Genomic DNA, 18,042 nt, shown 5'->3' with positions numbered 1-18,042 from the left:
AAAGGATTTCTTTCTGCTGTAACAGGTATGTTAATTATAATGCAGTCTTAATTTTCATGTTTTTTTCCTGGTTTGTGATAGTTTCTTTAATTTATTCTGTTTTTCTTTCTCCAAAAATTGAATAAAAAAGAGTTTGCTTAATCATAAAATCTTAATTTTCCTACGAATTTACCCAACAAAGTTGATTGCATTGCATTCTTCAGCACTCAGCTACTTAAACTGAAATTATCTTCATATCACTCAAGATGTTTAGAACGAGAAAATCTGGTAGAATAAAAATACTAGAAAATTGATTGGCTTCAGTTTATTGAAAATATAGCCAATAAAATGTCAAATAATTTATTGTTAATCTTCATCTGATGATTCCTCTTCTGCTTCTTGTAACCATTTAATTAGTGGTTCAATCTGAAATGAAAAAAATATTTATGCCCTTAAAATCAAGTTTTTCAAGTATTTTTTTGGACTGAAAAATCCAGAAATAAACTTATTTGGTTCCAGAATCAGATCTGGGTCAGGTTTCATAAAGAATCCCAAATTAAAATATTCCTCAAGTCCTTCACTTGAAATCAAAGACCTGAAGAAAAACTCAAATGTCGAGATTTTTTTATGAAAAAAATTTAACCAATCAGATTGCTTGAAAGCCAAGATTGGAAGAGATTCTCAATGAGGCCTGTGAGAATCTGTTTAACAACCATTATTAAAAGTTGTTTCCTAAAACCTATATATTTTGATATGTTTAACACACTATTTTATTATCATTTCTGGAAATACATGTATGTTAAGGTTAGCAATGGAAATAAAAGTTACGTAAGGTTGCCAATAACATAGTTTGTGGCATAGAACCTCTTGTTACAATAGTATAAAGATCAATAATTAAACCCATTCTTTTGTGGCATGGAATCTCATTTTCAATATCATAGAGATCAATTGACCTTTACTGTAGTTATTGTGTAGACATTGAGAAAATGCTTGTTCCTGGACCTCCTTTGTTCCTAATTTCCAAACAGAATCCCTAAAATCAACTGTAGCATTATTTACGTGATATGGCCCATGGTGGTGCATTTCCAAAACCCTAAATTTTTACTCAATTCATTGTCCAGACATAAGGATAAAGCTTGTTTCTGGCCCCTAATACCAAGACCGCTGAAGTCCTGACTCTCAAAACAATCCCAATCTCCCTCTTGTAACTTTAAACCTTGTAGTACATCATTATAGATAACACTTTTACTCAAGTTATTGTGTGGACAATGAAACCACACAATGAAATAAAATATTTGTGTACAGTGATAATGTTGCTGCCATAATTGGCAGTAGTATAAAAAAGGCATTTGCAATACTAAGACCATCTTCAAAATTTGGAAATAATCCATTTATGTAAACTTTTCCCAACTTCTGGTAAAGATTAATAGGGGTAAAATGGCAGGTCACTCAATGAAGAGCAAGGGAGAAATTCACGCTGGAAGTCGTTGTTGATTATTGATTTTATGTAGAAAATCGATTTTGAAAGCAAAACAATGCTCTTACTTTCTACAAATAGAAAATAAGCGCCGATTATGATATTTTGAGAGGACCAACAGTATTTTAGACAAAGTTTAGTTACAAGAGTATGCTTATCTTTAAAGTTCTTGTCTATTAAGGCTGTACAGTTCTGGAACAATACAGGATTTCCAAATTTTGAATGTTGTCTATAACATGACCACCTATCATGTTTATAATATACTCATATTATGACTCTGTCTAACTCTGCAGATCTTAAATAACATGGGATAAGATGTTAAATTCTTTGAAATAATCTTCATTCATCTTTATATTATATCACAAGGAGAAAGTAATACACTCCTATGTCTGGGAAAATTTACCCAATGAATCAATAACAGAATCTATAATAAATTCAAAATCACCTCTTTTGGTAGTGGGTTGAAGAAACTTGAGCCTGCTTAGGGTTTGAGGTAAATCCAAACAGAACAACTCTCACCTGTTGCCGTAATTTTTTCCTATCTTGTACATCCTCTGTCTGAGGTACAGTTCTGTACCACCTGACCAACACCTGTTCATCCAATACATCCATATCATACAGATAGTGAAGGATCTTGACAAGAATAGCACTAATTCTGGGTTCTTGTAGAGAGAATTCCTGTAATATTCAAACCTGAGCATGAACACAATACACTGATATAAGTTAGGCACAGACTACAACTCAGCATGGCACTTACTGGTAAACATTTTTCTTACTTTAAACTTTGAAAAAAAGTGTCAATTGCTGAAAGGGGTGAAACAGGATAGGTTAAACAGTTGTCCATTTAAAAAAATAATAATTAAGTGTACTGAATCAAGGTAACGTAAATAATTTTTATTATTTTTTTTCTTTAAGAACTGCATATTTTAATTCAAAATGAATTTAAAGGCTACTTTCACTCTGATTTAACTTCCCTGACCCATTTCTGTGGACCAATCTGATACCCATTCCGGTTGGCTGGACTTATTTCACTAGCCTTACATACCATGCTGGGTATAAAGAACCAAGTACATGCATGTTTTGGAATGAAACTACAGATGAGATCAGTTCTAACCTCTCACAAAACTGTCCTAGAACTGTCAAAAGAACAGTTCTATGACAGATTTAGAACATGCAGTTCTAGAGCCAGCTCTTTTGACAGTTCTAGCAGTAGAGACCGGTCTACTAGTAGAACTGTTCTAATAGAGCAGGCACTGCTAGAATTGTCAGAAGATCCGGCTCTGGTAGAAGAATTGTTTTCGTACAGCCGATTCTGCTATCAGAACTGTCAGAAGAGCTGGCTCTAGTATAAGAATTGTTTTCGTACAGCCGATTCTGCTATCAGAACTGTCTGAAGAGCTGGCTCTGGTAGAAGAATTGTTTTCGTACAGCCGATTCTGCTATCAGAACTGTCAGAAGAGCTGGCTCTGGTAGAAGAATTGTTTTCGTACAGCCGATTCTGCTATCAGAACTGTCTGAAGAGCTGGCTCTGGTAGAAGAATTGTTTTCGTACAGCCGATTCTGCTATCAGAACTGTCAGAAGAGCTGGCTCTGGTAGAAGAATTGTTTTCGTACAGCCGATTCTGCTATCAGAACTGTCTGAAGAGCTGGCTCTAGTACTGTTATATGACTTTTAGACCTGTCCTTGAGCTGGTTCTTCTTACAGTTCCCCTGAGAGGTTAGAACTGTCCTAGAGCCGGCTCTTCTGGCATTTCCCCTGAGAGGTTAGAACTGTCCTTGAGCTGGTTCTTCTTACAGTTCCCCTGAGAGGTTAGAACCGATCTTATCTGCAGCCCTAAGATACGACGCAAATGTTAAACAAGCAACCTAGTTTATGTAGAATGACCTTATTGATCATGTACAAATTGTTATTACATGTATATGTAGATCTAATCACACTTGTAGATTTGAAGTTAAGAAACTATCTTGTGTTCCTATATCCATTTAATAAATTCACACACTGTACATTCTTTTTTTAAAGGCTATAGAGCTAGTAAGTATCTTCATTTAAAAATTTGGATGACACATTGTCACTAACATTTCACTGAAATACCTTTTTAAAAAGTAGCATTTCTACCAATCATTTTATTGTACTGGTAGAATAAGAATATACTTATTACTTACACAAGCATTCTTTTCTGTCATCTCGCAAGATCATACAGACACATATTTTTTTTAATTTACTAATAGTGTTAAAATGATGTATATATAATAAGTTTATATTATTCTGAAAGACGCATTTTTACATAACAAATTGTATGGTAAAATTACATACATTAATTGTGAAAAGTCTCTTTTATGGGGAGATAATTGGTGGAAAAATGTTTTATAGAAATTTATAATTTTTAAATACTAAATGTACACAAAAAAAATGAGTTTGGAAACCCCCATTTTCTTTTTGATATATGAAAGAATGCCAGTTAATTGTTCTTTATATTAATTTAAAAAAAAATCTATCTATCTGGTTTTAAATAGTTTGCAAAATAAAGAAATTTCCCTACAGAATCCATATAAATGTTGTTTAAACTGCCTTTAATTGAAGCTCAATTATCTCAAAATCAAGTTTGGTGATCTATGTTATTACATTAAAATTGTAAAGTATGTTCATTCAAGGTCATCTTTGAGACAAACTAGGATAATCTAAATACAAGAGAGGTATAATCTACCTTCATGTTGGGTTAAGATTGTATTTTGTGATTTACGTAATGTAAGTAAATTTTAACCATAAACAAACAAAAAATAAAAAACACAACAAATATTTTCAAAAAGTTATAAAATAGCAAAAAGTCACGAGTAAAAATGATTAATTTAAACAAATGTTTTTTGGAGTATCATTACCACAAAAACAAAAACAAAACAAAAACAGACAAACAGGCAGGGATACATTATTTGAACACAATACCTCTAATGCTGTAAGACCGTCCATCTGAGGCTCAGCTGAATCTGGTTTGATATAGTTCCCTAATAGTTGTGCATGTTTTTTAAGATGCTGAAATTAGAATAAATTTACTATATCATTGACTTAATTGACACCTACCGTCGTTTAAATTGTCTTAAATGACTTGCTCATTCATTTAGCCAAACAGCTTCTCCCTAAACATTGAATCGTTAAATTCCGGTCAGATTATAATTCTCGGTGCCAATATTTACATTGTAAAAAATCGGCCATGTTTACAGTGATCGGGTTGCTAGGAGATGTTGTTTACGTTTAAATGATTTGTCCAAAACCAAAAGAACCCAGAATGCATTTCAGCGTTATTTCGGATATCTCGGATTTATTTTACGCGAACAACGTACAATACCGAGAAGTTTATCAAGCAGAAGATTGTCACCGGAGTTCGATGGGAACTTACGAACTTCGTTTGTAAACAAATCGTCCCGTAGAAACACAGATATCAGTATGGGATTTTCCCGTAAGGATTTGTTACACATGATTTAAGCTAATAAGCGACTCGTTGGTACTAACACGTCATGCATATATGCGAACTATCTTATGATTAAATAAAAGAGAGACAACTCTAGCTGTAAGTCCCGACGGTTTAAAAAGTAGAGCTTCAATTCGAAAATGTGTTGTATGTGACATTTTTTATGGACCAATAACCTAATTATCTACTATTTTAAAAATGGAAAAGCACTTCAAAAGCATTTTTATTACTGAGAACTTACTAGTTTAGCAGTTTTAAAAATGATTAGTGTTATGTAGTGTTTAAAATCAATTCTGCAGGTACTTTTTTGAAAAAAAAAACAACAAAAAATAAAAATGATGAAAATAAGTACACCCCAAAAATTGATACATTTGGTTTGCATAGTAGTGCATTTCCTGAATATGATATTAAAAAATCTTTTATGTGAAAATGTGTTCCCCTTATCTTCAAAGAATTTATAAAAAAATGTTCCTCTTAATTTCAATCAATACCGTTTTGATTTCTACCAACAGCTGTCCTTCTGTGTTAGATTTATTTCTCAGTGGTACATCTATCAATGACTTCAGAACCATCCCATGTAAATCTTTAATAGCTATGTTATAGGCATGTCTGAAAGAAATGCCATAATAGTAGTTTAATATCAAACATTTTTATAAGACCAAAAAAAATGGATAAATAAATAAATAAGCATAAATGCCACTTTCTGAATTTTGATTTCCAATATCTCTGTTACCACAAATCAGAAATTAAGGAAAACAAAATAAATCAACCTTCCATCAAGATAAATATTCTTACAGAAAATTTTTAATCTCAGTAATCATAGAATACATGAGCAGACAGAGGTAACTACTAAAGTCACAGCTGTCTTCTTTACCTATCAAATTGATTTTGTATTCTATTTATGCCGAAGTGCTTTCTTGAATTGAAAAAAAATATTCAAAATACAACAGAACAGTGACCATTTACCCAAATGTGTAGAGTGTCTTTTTAAGATTCCATTGAGGGCCCACTTTCATAAAAAAAAATCTCAAAATTCCCTCAAATCCTTGACCTTCCTCAACTAAAATTTTGACCAATCAAGTAACTTGAAATTCGAGATTTGAGGAAAATCTCAATTTGAGTGACCACTTTTTCATGTTCTAATTTTCTTGTCTGACCAGTTAAATTTGAATTGTTATCCTTAATAAAACTATACTTGTGAATGACCACATACTATTTAGGACTTCTCCCTATATGTACCATAATGAAGGAATATATACCCTACATTTTTAAAACCCAAATAAATAGATGACTTTCTTACTTGAGAGAATTAATTTCCAATATCATATTTTCATTACTAATATTTTCTTCCTCAGATCTCCTCAGCTGATCAATCATCTCATTGTAAAACACTGAAAAGTAAAAAAAAATAATAACATTTTGAATAGAAGACTGCCACTTCAAATGATGGTAAATGTTAAGCACAAATTTGGATCCTCTGACATTTATCAGGTTCTTTTATTCACGTTTATATTACGTCTATATTTTGATGACCAACCTACCTATAAAATTACATTCAAATCTCCTGAAAGTGTTAGGTTTTTTACTACCAAGATATATACAAGCAAATGGGATTCTTCCCCAACTTTGTTTGCTGGGGATATGATATTATTCCAGGACAAAAATACGCCTCTTTTGTTAGGATTTAAAAGACTACAACATAAACAATGATGACGTTCAAGGGATCAAGTTGATCTTTTTAAAAAAAACTGCCTAAGGTACATGAAGGTAACCTGTCAATTGAGAAGGAGGTTATTTTTTCTATAAAAAATACCTATTGACCTTATAAAATGGCAGGTTATTTAGGTGAGTGTAAAATTTTCCTATTTGAAGTAAAAAAATATTACACTGTAGTTAAAAAAAAAGCCAATTCTAATCTTAACCGATGCTAAGAGTTAATATTTTCCAGAATTTATTTGGTCAATTTTAAGACAAAACCATAATTCATAATCTCTTATTCGGGAGAGGGCTCTTTGGACAATAAATTATTTTCAATGTCACATTTTAAGTCATCTACTGCACTCAAAGTCACTTACTTGCTGTTTCATCATGCATATCTTCACCATCATCTGAGAAGTCATCACTTTTATGAGAGCCAACACTGCTGATGTCATCTTCAGACTGAATTGTGAGTCCCCATATATCCTGAATAAGCTCCTCATTATCTTCATCATCACTATCATATGGGGCCTTGTACTCATAAGCCAAACTTTTTGACCCATAATCAGGGGATGACTCTGAAATGAAAATGTGATATGCCCTTGTCACAAGCAATGTAATAATGCAGTATTTTTATTGGTTCCTCAGTGTTATATAAATGAGTTTTTTAAGTACCATTCTATGTAAGAATCGGGCAATGGGTTGCACATCATATCTCTCAATTTGGTCTTTTTTGCCTCAAATATATTCAATACATCTAGAAAACAACTGAAAAGCTATTTAAATTTATCCTAAGGCATCTGTGACGTAGATATTTTTTGACTGCTTATATAAAGAAAAAGTTCAGGAAATTCCCACCATTTTTCCATGGTGCATTCCAACTAAATTTGACCTATCATTATCTTAAAAAGGCTAACTTTACAATTTGACAGTAATTTCTTGATGTTATAAGGTATAAATACTTGGATAATGGAATAAAATCTCTGTGTACTTTTCTTCATGTGCCACACCTTATACACATTTTGCTTGATTCTTAGACAGAGAAGTACTTAATATGAAATTTATACATCAATTAGTTCACCTTGCAAATCAAATGTGAAATAGGCTCATACCTGTTATATGTTGACCTTGGTCTGCCTCTGGAAGGTCAAACCCATCATCATCATCCATAGGGCATGACTGTAACATACAACTCTGAGGAAGGTTAATACTTGGTCCAACCTTCACCTGTAAAATGATCAGCAAGATATACTTAAAATTCTTATAATTCATAGCTGTATTTAATCATGAAAGCAAGTCACCAATTATAAATTAAAATCTCTGATACTTAGTTTTATGCAAAATAATTTGATTACCGTAAATAAATCTTAATTAAATTTATTTTCTTAATCAATCCTATAAGATTAAGATATATCCAATTTAAAATTTAAATGAATTGCCTGTATAAATTTTCAAGAGATAATGAGGTGAATAATGAAAATTGCAAATATACATTTTATATCTATAAAAAATAGTTATACCGTCAAGAATATACATTTCACCCACAGCTGATGCTTTGATTGATATTTTATAAACAATCACACCACGATGAAATTTTACTTACCATACATATCACCCTAAGACAGATCCCCTGTAACAGTATCCCACTGATGAAATTCTACTTAAACCCCAACCTGAGATGGATCCCCTGGTAACAGTCACACCCCAGATGATATAGTTCTTACGTCCCATTCAAAGATAGATCCCCTTTTCATAGTCGTGCAACTGATGTGGATATTGTTCATACATCCCACCCAAAGACAGACTCCCTGTTAACAGTCACACCACAATGATATTTCACATCCCAACCTAACACAGATCCAGTCTTGACAGTCACACCACAGATGATGTTACCAGCATTTTACTTATATACGACCTATGACAGATACCCTTGTTAACAGTCACACCACAGATATTTAACTTAATATCCCAACCTAAGACAGATACCCTTGTTAACAGTCACACCACAGATATTTAACTTAATATCCCAACCTAAGACAGATACCCTTGTTAACAGTCACACCACAGATATTTAACTTAATATCCCAACCTAAGACAGATCCCTTGTTAACAGTCACACCACAGATATTTAACTTATATCTCAACCTAAGACAGATCCCCCAGGGGCTGCTCTGGCTTCCAAAATTCTGTCGCCAGAAAAATCGCCAGCTGCCATTTTTTGTCGCCAATTTTCAGAAATTAGAGCCAAAGGGTGCCAAAAATATGATAGTATTAAGTCTACTGATGAATTATCTTTGTCAATTCATCAAAATAACTTCTCAATATTCATGACATACATGCATGTACCAAGATTCACTTTTGATGCATGTATAAAGCAGGTTTTTAGCTCTAGTCTGTCACTTTCATACGCATAAAATAATGAAGTATTATTCCAGAAACAGGCATTTTATTTCTATCAAGGACTTTATATAACTATTCTCATATAGTCCCTGATTTTTTAACATGTTCACTTTTGGCCTTTATGGTCTAATTTATCTTACATTTGATATCCGAGTAGTATTTCTTTAATTAGATTTTGGGAATCCCCATTCTATTTGTTTACCGATTTTCCCGCCAGAAAAGTCACATGGCAAAAGTGTAAACAAATGTCATCCATTTTCTTTTATCAATTCTTTCATTTCGAAGTGTTTAGACACTTCCTGATGGGATAATCATTGTTAATTGGATTTAATTTATTCTGTTATTAGGTAAGTCTGTTTCTGAATGTATCACATGGCTGTGAAGCTTGTATGTAGCCATGTGCACATGGCCATAATTGTGTTTACCTTTGACCAGATGATGAGAGTTTTGATTGGCTCAATAATATATTTACATTTGATTGACACCTCCCATAAGGATATTATCAGACACTGTCGCCTGGTCTAATTACCTTTAATTGCCTTCAGTCGTTAATTGGTCATAGTCAATTAATTCTGACCAGGTGTCAACAAAATTATTTAATTAGAGAGAATACCCGTTGCTGATAAACTTCCTGTCAATTTTAATATACAAAACCTAGGCGCCAAGAAAATCGCCAAGTGGTTATCTTTGTCGCCAGCGCGACTCCTGGATCTCCTGTTAACAGTCACACCACAGATATTTAACTTGTATCTCAACCTAAGACAGATCCTGTTAAGAGTCATAGCAGATAATTAACTTATATCTCAACCTAAGACAGATCCCCTGTTAACAGTCATAGCAGATATTAAACTTATATCTCAACCTAAGACAGATCCTGTTAACAGTCATAGCAGATATTTAATTTATATCTCAACCTAAGACAGATCCCCTGTTAACAGTCACACCACAGATATTTAACTTGTATCTCAACCTAAGACAGATCCTGTTAACAATCATAGCAGATATTTAACTTACATCCCAACTTAAGACAGATCCCCTGTTAACAGTCACACCATTGTAAACAGTCACATTATCACAGATCACAGAAGTTTCTATCACACAGTCATCTTCAATCACAACATTGTCCCATATATAAGAACCTGTTATCTTTACATTTTCACCTGCAAGTATAGAAATAAAAATAATAAGAGCTTACTAAAGTGAAATCTGTCTTACCAGTTTAGATCTGAGCTAATGTGGTGGTTGTCTAATGAACTTTTGCTTTTGTATGACCTTAGAGTTCAGTAATTTTTGGCATGGTAAATTTATTGATTTATTGTAGTTCAATTTCCAATGGTAGGTATATAATGCATTTCAGGGTGAGAACTGACTAATTGAACAGACACAGCTTCGTACTAATCAGACACATTGGGTTGGATTTTAAATGTTCTAGCTCACAGAAGGAACACTTCACAGAAAGGTGTATTACTCAACTCAGACAAACTATTCTAACTCCAAGCCAAGCAGTCATAAAGCCACATGTTTATATGTAGCAGGGAAGCAATGACAACAAGCTTTAAAAGACTTTGCTTTGCAATGTTTAAAAATAAGGTAGCTCTAGATCTGATGCATGAATATTTTATAAACAGGGGAATTAAATGGATAAGACGATGATTAACTAGAGCTAAGATATACTGAAAATGCTGAGCCAACATTCAATCAATATTTTATTACCAGTACATGAAAAATGAATAAAAAGAAAGATATTTTTACAAAACAGAAGTAACATGAAATAGGGATAAGTAATGTATTGCATAACTTTTTGGAAAATACTGAAGATACTCGTGAATAGGGTTTGTAAATCTTGTCACGTGACACTGAGACGTCAACAACTCCCATTCAAAAGCATAAGAAGTGTTGTAAGAAGGGTGAAGACAATAACTGTATTTACAACAAGAGGCTCGCAGGAACCTGAATCGCTCACCTGGTTGAATTTTGCCCTTCAAGGGCAATAAATTAAACAAGAAGTTGTCCAACAATTTTGACTCAAGAAAACTTTTATAGGACTTATCAAATGGATCATTTCAGTAAATGAAAGTCTAAATCTATCATAGTTTCCAAGACATTGGCTGAAAACTGTGAAAAAAAACAACCAAAAAACCTGTCATTGTCCCCTGCCAAGGGCAATAACTCTTATAAGAAAGCGTCTGACAAATTTTATACCTGAAGACTTTTGTAGTCCTTAAAAATAAGGATCATTTCAGCTATTGAAAGAATTTGGCTAAACCAAACGGTTTTGGAGATATATGTGAAAAACTACTGTCTGACGCCTATGTTCTATTTTTAGTATCAGTGGCCATGTTTTTTCGATGGATCAAAAATCCCCACATCAGTTCTATGCAGGATACCCCAAGAAACACTCATATCAAGTTTGGTTCCAATTGGTCATGTAGTGTCAGAGGAGAGTTTTGAAAGAAATAATATAAAAAATAGCCAAAAAAAAAAGTTGAAAAAGGGCAATAACTCCAACATGGCTTAATAGATTAAAATGAAAATTTGACCACAGATAGATCTCATCATGCTGAACACTTTTACTCCATCAGAATTTGGCTAAACCTAACCATTTTGGAGATATATGCAAAAAAACTACTGTCTGACCTCTATGTTCTATTTTTAGTAAAGGTGACCATGTTTTTCGACAGATCAAAAATCCCCACAACAGTTCTATGCAGGATATCCAAAGAAATATTCATACCAAGTTTGGTTCTAATTGGTCAAGTAGTGTCAGAGGAGAAGATTTTTGAAAGAAATAACAAAAAAATAGCAAAAAACGTTGATAATGGGCAATAACTCTAACATGGCTTAATAGATTAAAATGAAAATTTGACCACAGAGAGATTTCATCATGCTGAACTGTTTTTCCCAGAGTTAGAATTTAGCTAAACCTAACCATTTTGGAGATATATGTGAAAAAAAAACTACTGTCTGACCCCTATGTTCTATTTTTAGTAACGGTGGCCATGTTTTTCAATGGATCAAAAATCCCCACATCAGTTCTATGTAGGATACCCCAAGAAACATTCATACCAAGTTTGGTTCCAATTGGTCAAGTAGTGTCATAGAAGCAGATTTTTGAAAGATATAAGATAAAAAATAGCAAAAAACGTTGAAAAAGGGCAATAACTCCAACATGGCTTAATAGATTAAAATGAAAATTTGACCGCAGATAGATCTCATCATGCTGAAGACTTTAACCCCGTCAGAAGGCTAAAAACCACTAATTCCACTTCCCATAGGCTTCTATGCTAATTTCACAATATTCAATGGCTTCTCTGGACTTTACCTTAACTTTAACCTGCAGAGGACTATATATCAGCATGATTCTACATATGTCAGCTCACAATCCTCAGAATGGCATGTGGGGTTAGCAGACTTGCAGTGCAGTACTGGTCACCGGAAGTGAAGGGTCTATAAATAGCATGTGAAATCCCAGTGTCTTCACAAGATAGGGGTATATTTAAAAATCATTATGGAGATTAGGCTTCACATCACAAGAAGCAAAATGCACCTATAAAATGTACAGAAATGTTTTTCCTTTCAGAAACTGTTTACATTTTTTAAATAAGATGAGAACTTTTTTCACACCACTATGAGGAACAGGGGTAATTTCCTCGTAGGACTATTTTTGCGTACGTTCCAAATGCTCATTGGTTGAATTGGTGGTCTGTAACCAGAATTGGCTAAACCTAACTGTTTTGGAGATATTTGTGAAAAATTTACTGTCTGACCTCTATGTTTTATTTTTAGTAACGGCGGCCATATTTTTTGACATATCAAAAGTACCCACATCAGTTCCATGCAAGATACCCCAAAAAACATTCATATCAAGTTTGGTTCAAATTGGTTAAGTAGTTTCAGAGGAGAAGAGTTTTGAAAAATTATTAACGATGATGGACGACGATGGACGCCAAGTGATGGCAACCTTCAGCCAGGTGAGCTAAAAATGTGATGAAAAAATATAAAGGTGAACTGATTTTTCACTATAGTACATGTAAGTATGGTAATAACACAAAATAAAAAAAAAATTCTGTTAACTATGCTTCCTGGACTTACCTTGAAGTAACAAACTAATACAAATTTATCTAAAGTTTTGAATGCTTTCAGTAGAAATTTTTCAATCCAAAATTAATTGAGAAAGATATTAACTAGATGTATTACAATATGGGATCATAAGATGCAAGCATTCTAAATATATCAATAGTTAAAATTAACCATTTAAAAAGACATCAATATAAATCAGACCTATGACAACAGAAACAAATCAAATTGGTCAAAACTGAAAGTGAAAGTACTGACCTATTTTACAATTGCTGCCTATTACAGACTTTGATATAGTTGTGTCAGATCCAATACATGACCCACTTCCTACTACTACATTCTCTTCCAATACACAACCTCTGTAATACAGTATACATGTATGAGATACAAAATGTATTGTAATTGTACATGTGCAAATACTAGTTTTTTAGTGATATATTTTTGCTAATTTTACAAGCAAGAAAAACATGAAGTTGTATGTGTTGTCATGCAAGGTATACTCCAACTCATAAAATAAATTAATATTGGACAGCAACAAAAATTGCTTACAGTGTATGCCCCATCTATATAAAGTCCCCCAATAGATTTGAAATTGATTCATCCATTGAGATATTCATAACATATTAAATTGAACAGATGGAATGACAGGTGGATGGACAATGTGGTTTCAATATATCACATACTGGTTGAATGGTAGTATGAAAACTGAAAATAAACTGCAGCAAAATAGCATCTTGATTATAGAAAACATATTTGAGATATCATTAGACACAGAATGAATTAGCCTCAAAATTGGAGTGACATCCTTCATCAAGAAATTAAATTTCTTTACAGTAAGCAATACAAAATTTTTAAACATTATCCACATACATTTGTGACTGGCATTAGTTACTTCGGATATATGGTTTCAGGAGAGAGGATTTTTTAAAATACTAATGACAACATAGACGAAAAAATTATTTCATTAAGTAATAAAGACTGAAATTAGTTTTACTTCCAATAAAAATACTTCAGGGCATATACATATTCACTATGTCCATCTAAATTCTATAAATAAAGTTGGTTTACAATTGTTGTGAAGAAGCTTACCTTGCCAGTGTAACATCTTTACTGAGGTAAACATTGTGACGACCATAGGAAACTTTGTTGTCATGGTTACTAATATTATTATCAGGAACTAAAGGATATGCCCATCTACTCATAATATCATGGCTGAAATTAAAAAGATCAAGAAGTTGAGTCACTAAAGCATATTGATCAATGGTACACCAGTTAATGCTTTTAGCAATATATTTGTTGTAGAAATAATGCGATGATGAAATGAGCACATTTTCAAACCAGAATTTAAAATTTTCATTTAATATAAGACATTCTTTATGATTTGGTTTTTTATCTACTACTTGGATGGCTAGATTTTTTTGCAATATGAGCTAGTGATATGATAAATTTGCTGTTGTGATTGGTTGGTGTGTGATTGTGAAGCATAGTGAATAAAATCTGATTGGTCAAAATCAATGTTTCACATGCTGTTCCCCAAAAACATCGCTGAGGCTCTTTTGTTATGATGTTGAAACTAAATAACATCTTTTAATCTAAAAGCAGTAAATCCTACCTAATAATATCATACATCTGTAAATTAGATATCCTAGCTGCATATTCATCCCTGACTATCTTAGTAAATATTGTATTACCCATAATCTGAAACATAAAAGCAGAAGCTGAAAATACATGCTTAGATAAATCAATAGTAACTTTTTAGTAGCAGCGTTTTTAAATATTAGACAGGAGGTGATACATTCCTGTCAAAAACCAACAAAATTCACTTTTATTTCAAGTTCGGAAAAAGTAGCAGACCACAAAACCAGTCTTCATTTGTCATTCTATGTCACATATTTGAGGTAAAGATATATCATTCTAAATGACATAATCTGAAACATAAAAGCAAATGCTGAAAATATATGCTTAGATCAATCAACAGTAATTTTTTTAGTAGCAGTCTTTTTAAATAATAGACAAGAGGTGATACATTCATGTAAAAAAACCACAAAATTCAACAGACTACAAAACCAGTCTTCGTTTTTCAGTTATTGTTCTGGGTTTGGTTGGTTTTAAAGGGAGATCTCCAGACTATAGTTATATACCATGTAGCGTATGTACATATATATTTAGATCAAAAAAGATTTTTTTCACACTATTGGAAGTGTTTGTATTTTACATGGACTGGATAAGTCATTCAGATTAAAATTTTAAGAATGGGCCATTTAAAATGATCTTCCGAATTTCACAGGGCCATTCTTCAACATTCTTTGTAAAAAAATTGATTTCAATGGGACATTTTCAGCAGAAATGTGATCAAAAGCATAGAGTCACCTCTAATCCCAATAAATGTGCCAAAATAAATCCCAACTTCAAAACTACATGAGAAATAAACAGATTGGAAGTTTAAAACAATAGTTAAAAGCCAGTCAGTTAAATTTATATCATATCAAAATTTCTGTAAATACCTCTTCATTCATAAGTATGCCTTTGATAAAGTCATCTCTCCCAAGATAATCAAAATTGTCTTTAAACAGTGCAGGTACTTGAGGAGAACATATACTGATCTGGCAGTCCAGCAAATCATATCGTATCTGGACATTCTTATGGTCTGTTAAAACTTCCTGAAAATCGATAACATTTCATTAAAAATTTCATTGGGTATGTATTTGTTCATTGAAAAAATATTTCCTGTTTTCTAAGTCATGTTTAGTTATTTAATGCAATAAACATGCTCAACAAAAATTTCATTACTCTTTTTGGACTTAAATATAAAACACTTGTCCGACTATCTCTTTGGAGTTATCCAACGTTATTAATATTCCCTCATGCACATCTACTTATGGTACCCAACCTTTAAGAGGAGTTGGGCTTACAAGTTTTTACCATGTAACTCCCTAAACTTGAATTTTCTCCCTTTCGAGTCCTGGGACAGTAATTATATCCATTCATGCACATTTACATTTGATACCCAACCTCCGTATACAATTTCATTGAAATCCCTTGAGCTGTTAAGGAGGGGTTGTGTTTACAAGAAATCAATTGAATAGACCTCAAAATGGTAAAAAAGTTTTCAATGTTTTTACAAAACTATTATTTCACTTACTACAGGTATTTCAAATTTCTTCTGGTTCCCTGTTTTAAGAAAATGCAGTATTCGATTATCAGTACTGTCTATGGCTAATAGTAGATCATCTTCACGACATCGAGAACAATGTCCAGGTGGCCCTGCCTTGGTGATCATAGTCATTACAGCATTTTTGTCCTTTTCTTTTCTTTTCCTGTTACACAAAATAACAATGTAAAATTTTTGAATGATATTACAAGTAAGAACTTATCTGATTCATTCTTGCAGACGAAAAAATAACCAATACATTGTATATTGAAATTATGCACTTTCATGTTTTCTTTCCTTATTTATTGCAGTTTAATGCCTACTGCATTAGCAGTACTTCCAGATATTTCATATTTTCTGGACAAAAATATTACAACCATATTGAACAGACCTTTGTTTTAAATTAATACACTGAACCAGGATTTTGGACTTGTGTGCTTGCTCACAGAGGCAACAGACTACCAAAAGGTTACATTTGAACTCTAACCAGTGATTATTCTACTTTCTCCCAAATGTTTATGGAGAAGCAACAGCTACCAATTGCCCTCAAAAATTTTTGTCTTCTCCTGTTACAAAGTTCAAAAGTGTATAACTCCAATTCAGTGGAGCATAAATTCCTGGAAATATGCACAACTACACAGTCAAGTCCTACCTACCTGATAAGTTTCATATAATTTGTTTGGGTAGTTTCTGAATAGTTGCACTTACAAAAGTGTGATAGACAGAGGACCTACAGAAACATGTGGAGAGAAAGACAGGCAAACAGAGAGATAGGCAGACAGACAGGGCAAACATATTTTACCTTCCCACTTTAGTTGATGGAGATATAATTGTAAGTATATCTACCACAATTTCTTGTACAATATAAATACTTGTCATCAACAGAGTTCCACGTGTATCAATTGTGATAATATTGAACGTAAATAACAAATAAGCTATTTTTTACTATAGAATAAACACACGGTGAATAGATAGACTACCCAAGTATATTTCGTTCAGCATTTTTCTAATCGGCGTTGTGACGTCTATTTTGCCTTTTACGGACTGATTTGAAGTTTACACCGGATCAAAAAGTTCCGGGGTCACACGTCATCATGAAATTTTTGTCCACATCACGTAAAGAAGAAATCACTGCACATAAAGAAAAGAAAATGCACATAAAGTATTTAGAGATCGACATAACGTAAAGATGAAACGACCTCACATTATAAGAAAACCATCTACCACAATTTCTTGTACAATATACATACTTGTGTTCCTGTACCACTGTCTTCAGATCAAGGTTTGAAACAATGTCCCCATAAACAAGAATAAAATCTGAACGAATTAGAGATTTGTCATCCATCTCTCTCATGGCATCTCCCATAGATAAACATCCTTCAGACAAAATAGGTGTGACAGTGCAAGGTGAAGAACTCTCACTCCATTTTGAGTTTCTACAATAATTGAATGTACAAAAAATGTAAAATTTAAAATCAATGCTAAGAAAAAATAATTAAGTAGCTGTCTATGTAAGAATCATGCAAAATCTGAAAAATGTGATACACCCTAAAAAAGACTACATATTTTTATTTTTGTAATTAAGTTGTTTTATGGGTCTGTATTGTGAAATGTTTAAGAAAATAGATTCCATTGTATCTGAGTGTCATTTACCGAGTTATCACCATTAAATTTGAAAAATACAGTGCATTCTATATAATTTTTATCTCCTATGAACAAGTTGTATGTAAAACCACATGTTACTCTCTGTTTACTATAACATTTTAAACAAAATATCAAAAATAAAAATATGTAGG

General features: G+C 32.7%; 1 protein-coding gene across 1 annotated transcript in view; it reads right to left on the bottom strand.

Moving 5' to 3' along the window:
* Window positions 1-289: 289 nt before the first annotated feature.
* LOC148605394 (translation initiation factor eIF2B subunit epsilon-like) overlaps window positions 290-18,042 on the bottom strand; it is a 24,317-nt gene continuing 6,564 nt past the window's right edge. The window contains exons 3-16 of the mRNA XM_088547438.1: window positions 17,497-17,682; window positions 16,238-16,412; window positions 15,600-15,755; window positions 14,708-14,793; window positions 14,185-14,307; window positions 13,354-13,454; window positions 10,033-10,178; window positions 7,731-7,845; window positions 6,996-7,196; window positions 6,221-6,311; window positions 5,412-5,529; window positions 4,398-4,484; window positions 1,976-2,134; window positions 290-405 (exon numbers count right to left, since the gene is read on the bottom strand). Coding sequence (XP_088403564.1) covers window positions 346-405; window positions 1,976-2,134; window positions 4,398-4,484; window positions 5,412-5,529; window positions 6,221-6,311; window positions 6,996-7,196; window positions 7,731-7,845; window positions 10,033-10,178; window positions 13,354-13,454; window positions 14,185-14,307; window positions 14,708-14,793; window positions 15,600-15,755; window positions 16,238-16,412; window positions 17,497-17,682 — 1,804 coding nt within the window. The 3' untranslated portion in view covers window positions 290-345. The remainder of the gene's footprint in view (window positions 406-1,975; window positions 2,135-4,397; window positions 4,485-5,411; window positions 5,530-6,220; window positions 6,312-6,995; window positions 7,197-7,730; window positions 7,846-10,032; window positions 10,179-13,353; window positions 13,455-14,184; window positions 14,308-14,707; window positions 14,794-15,599; window positions 15,756-16,237; window positions 16,413-17,496; window positions 17,683-18,042) is intronic.

This window comes from Perna viridis, chromosome 10 (genome assembly GCF_037379345.1).
Source record: "Perna viridis isolate PV_CMFRI_1.1 ecotype Kerala chromosome 10, ASM3737934v1, whole genome shotgun sequence".
NCBI classification, from domain to species: Eukaryota; Metazoa; Mollusca; class Bivalvia; order Mytilida; family Mytilidae; genus Perna; species Perna viridis.
The sequence above is the reverse complement of the archived record's forward strand: the minus strand, read 5'-3'. Positions and strand labels throughout refer to the sequence as shown.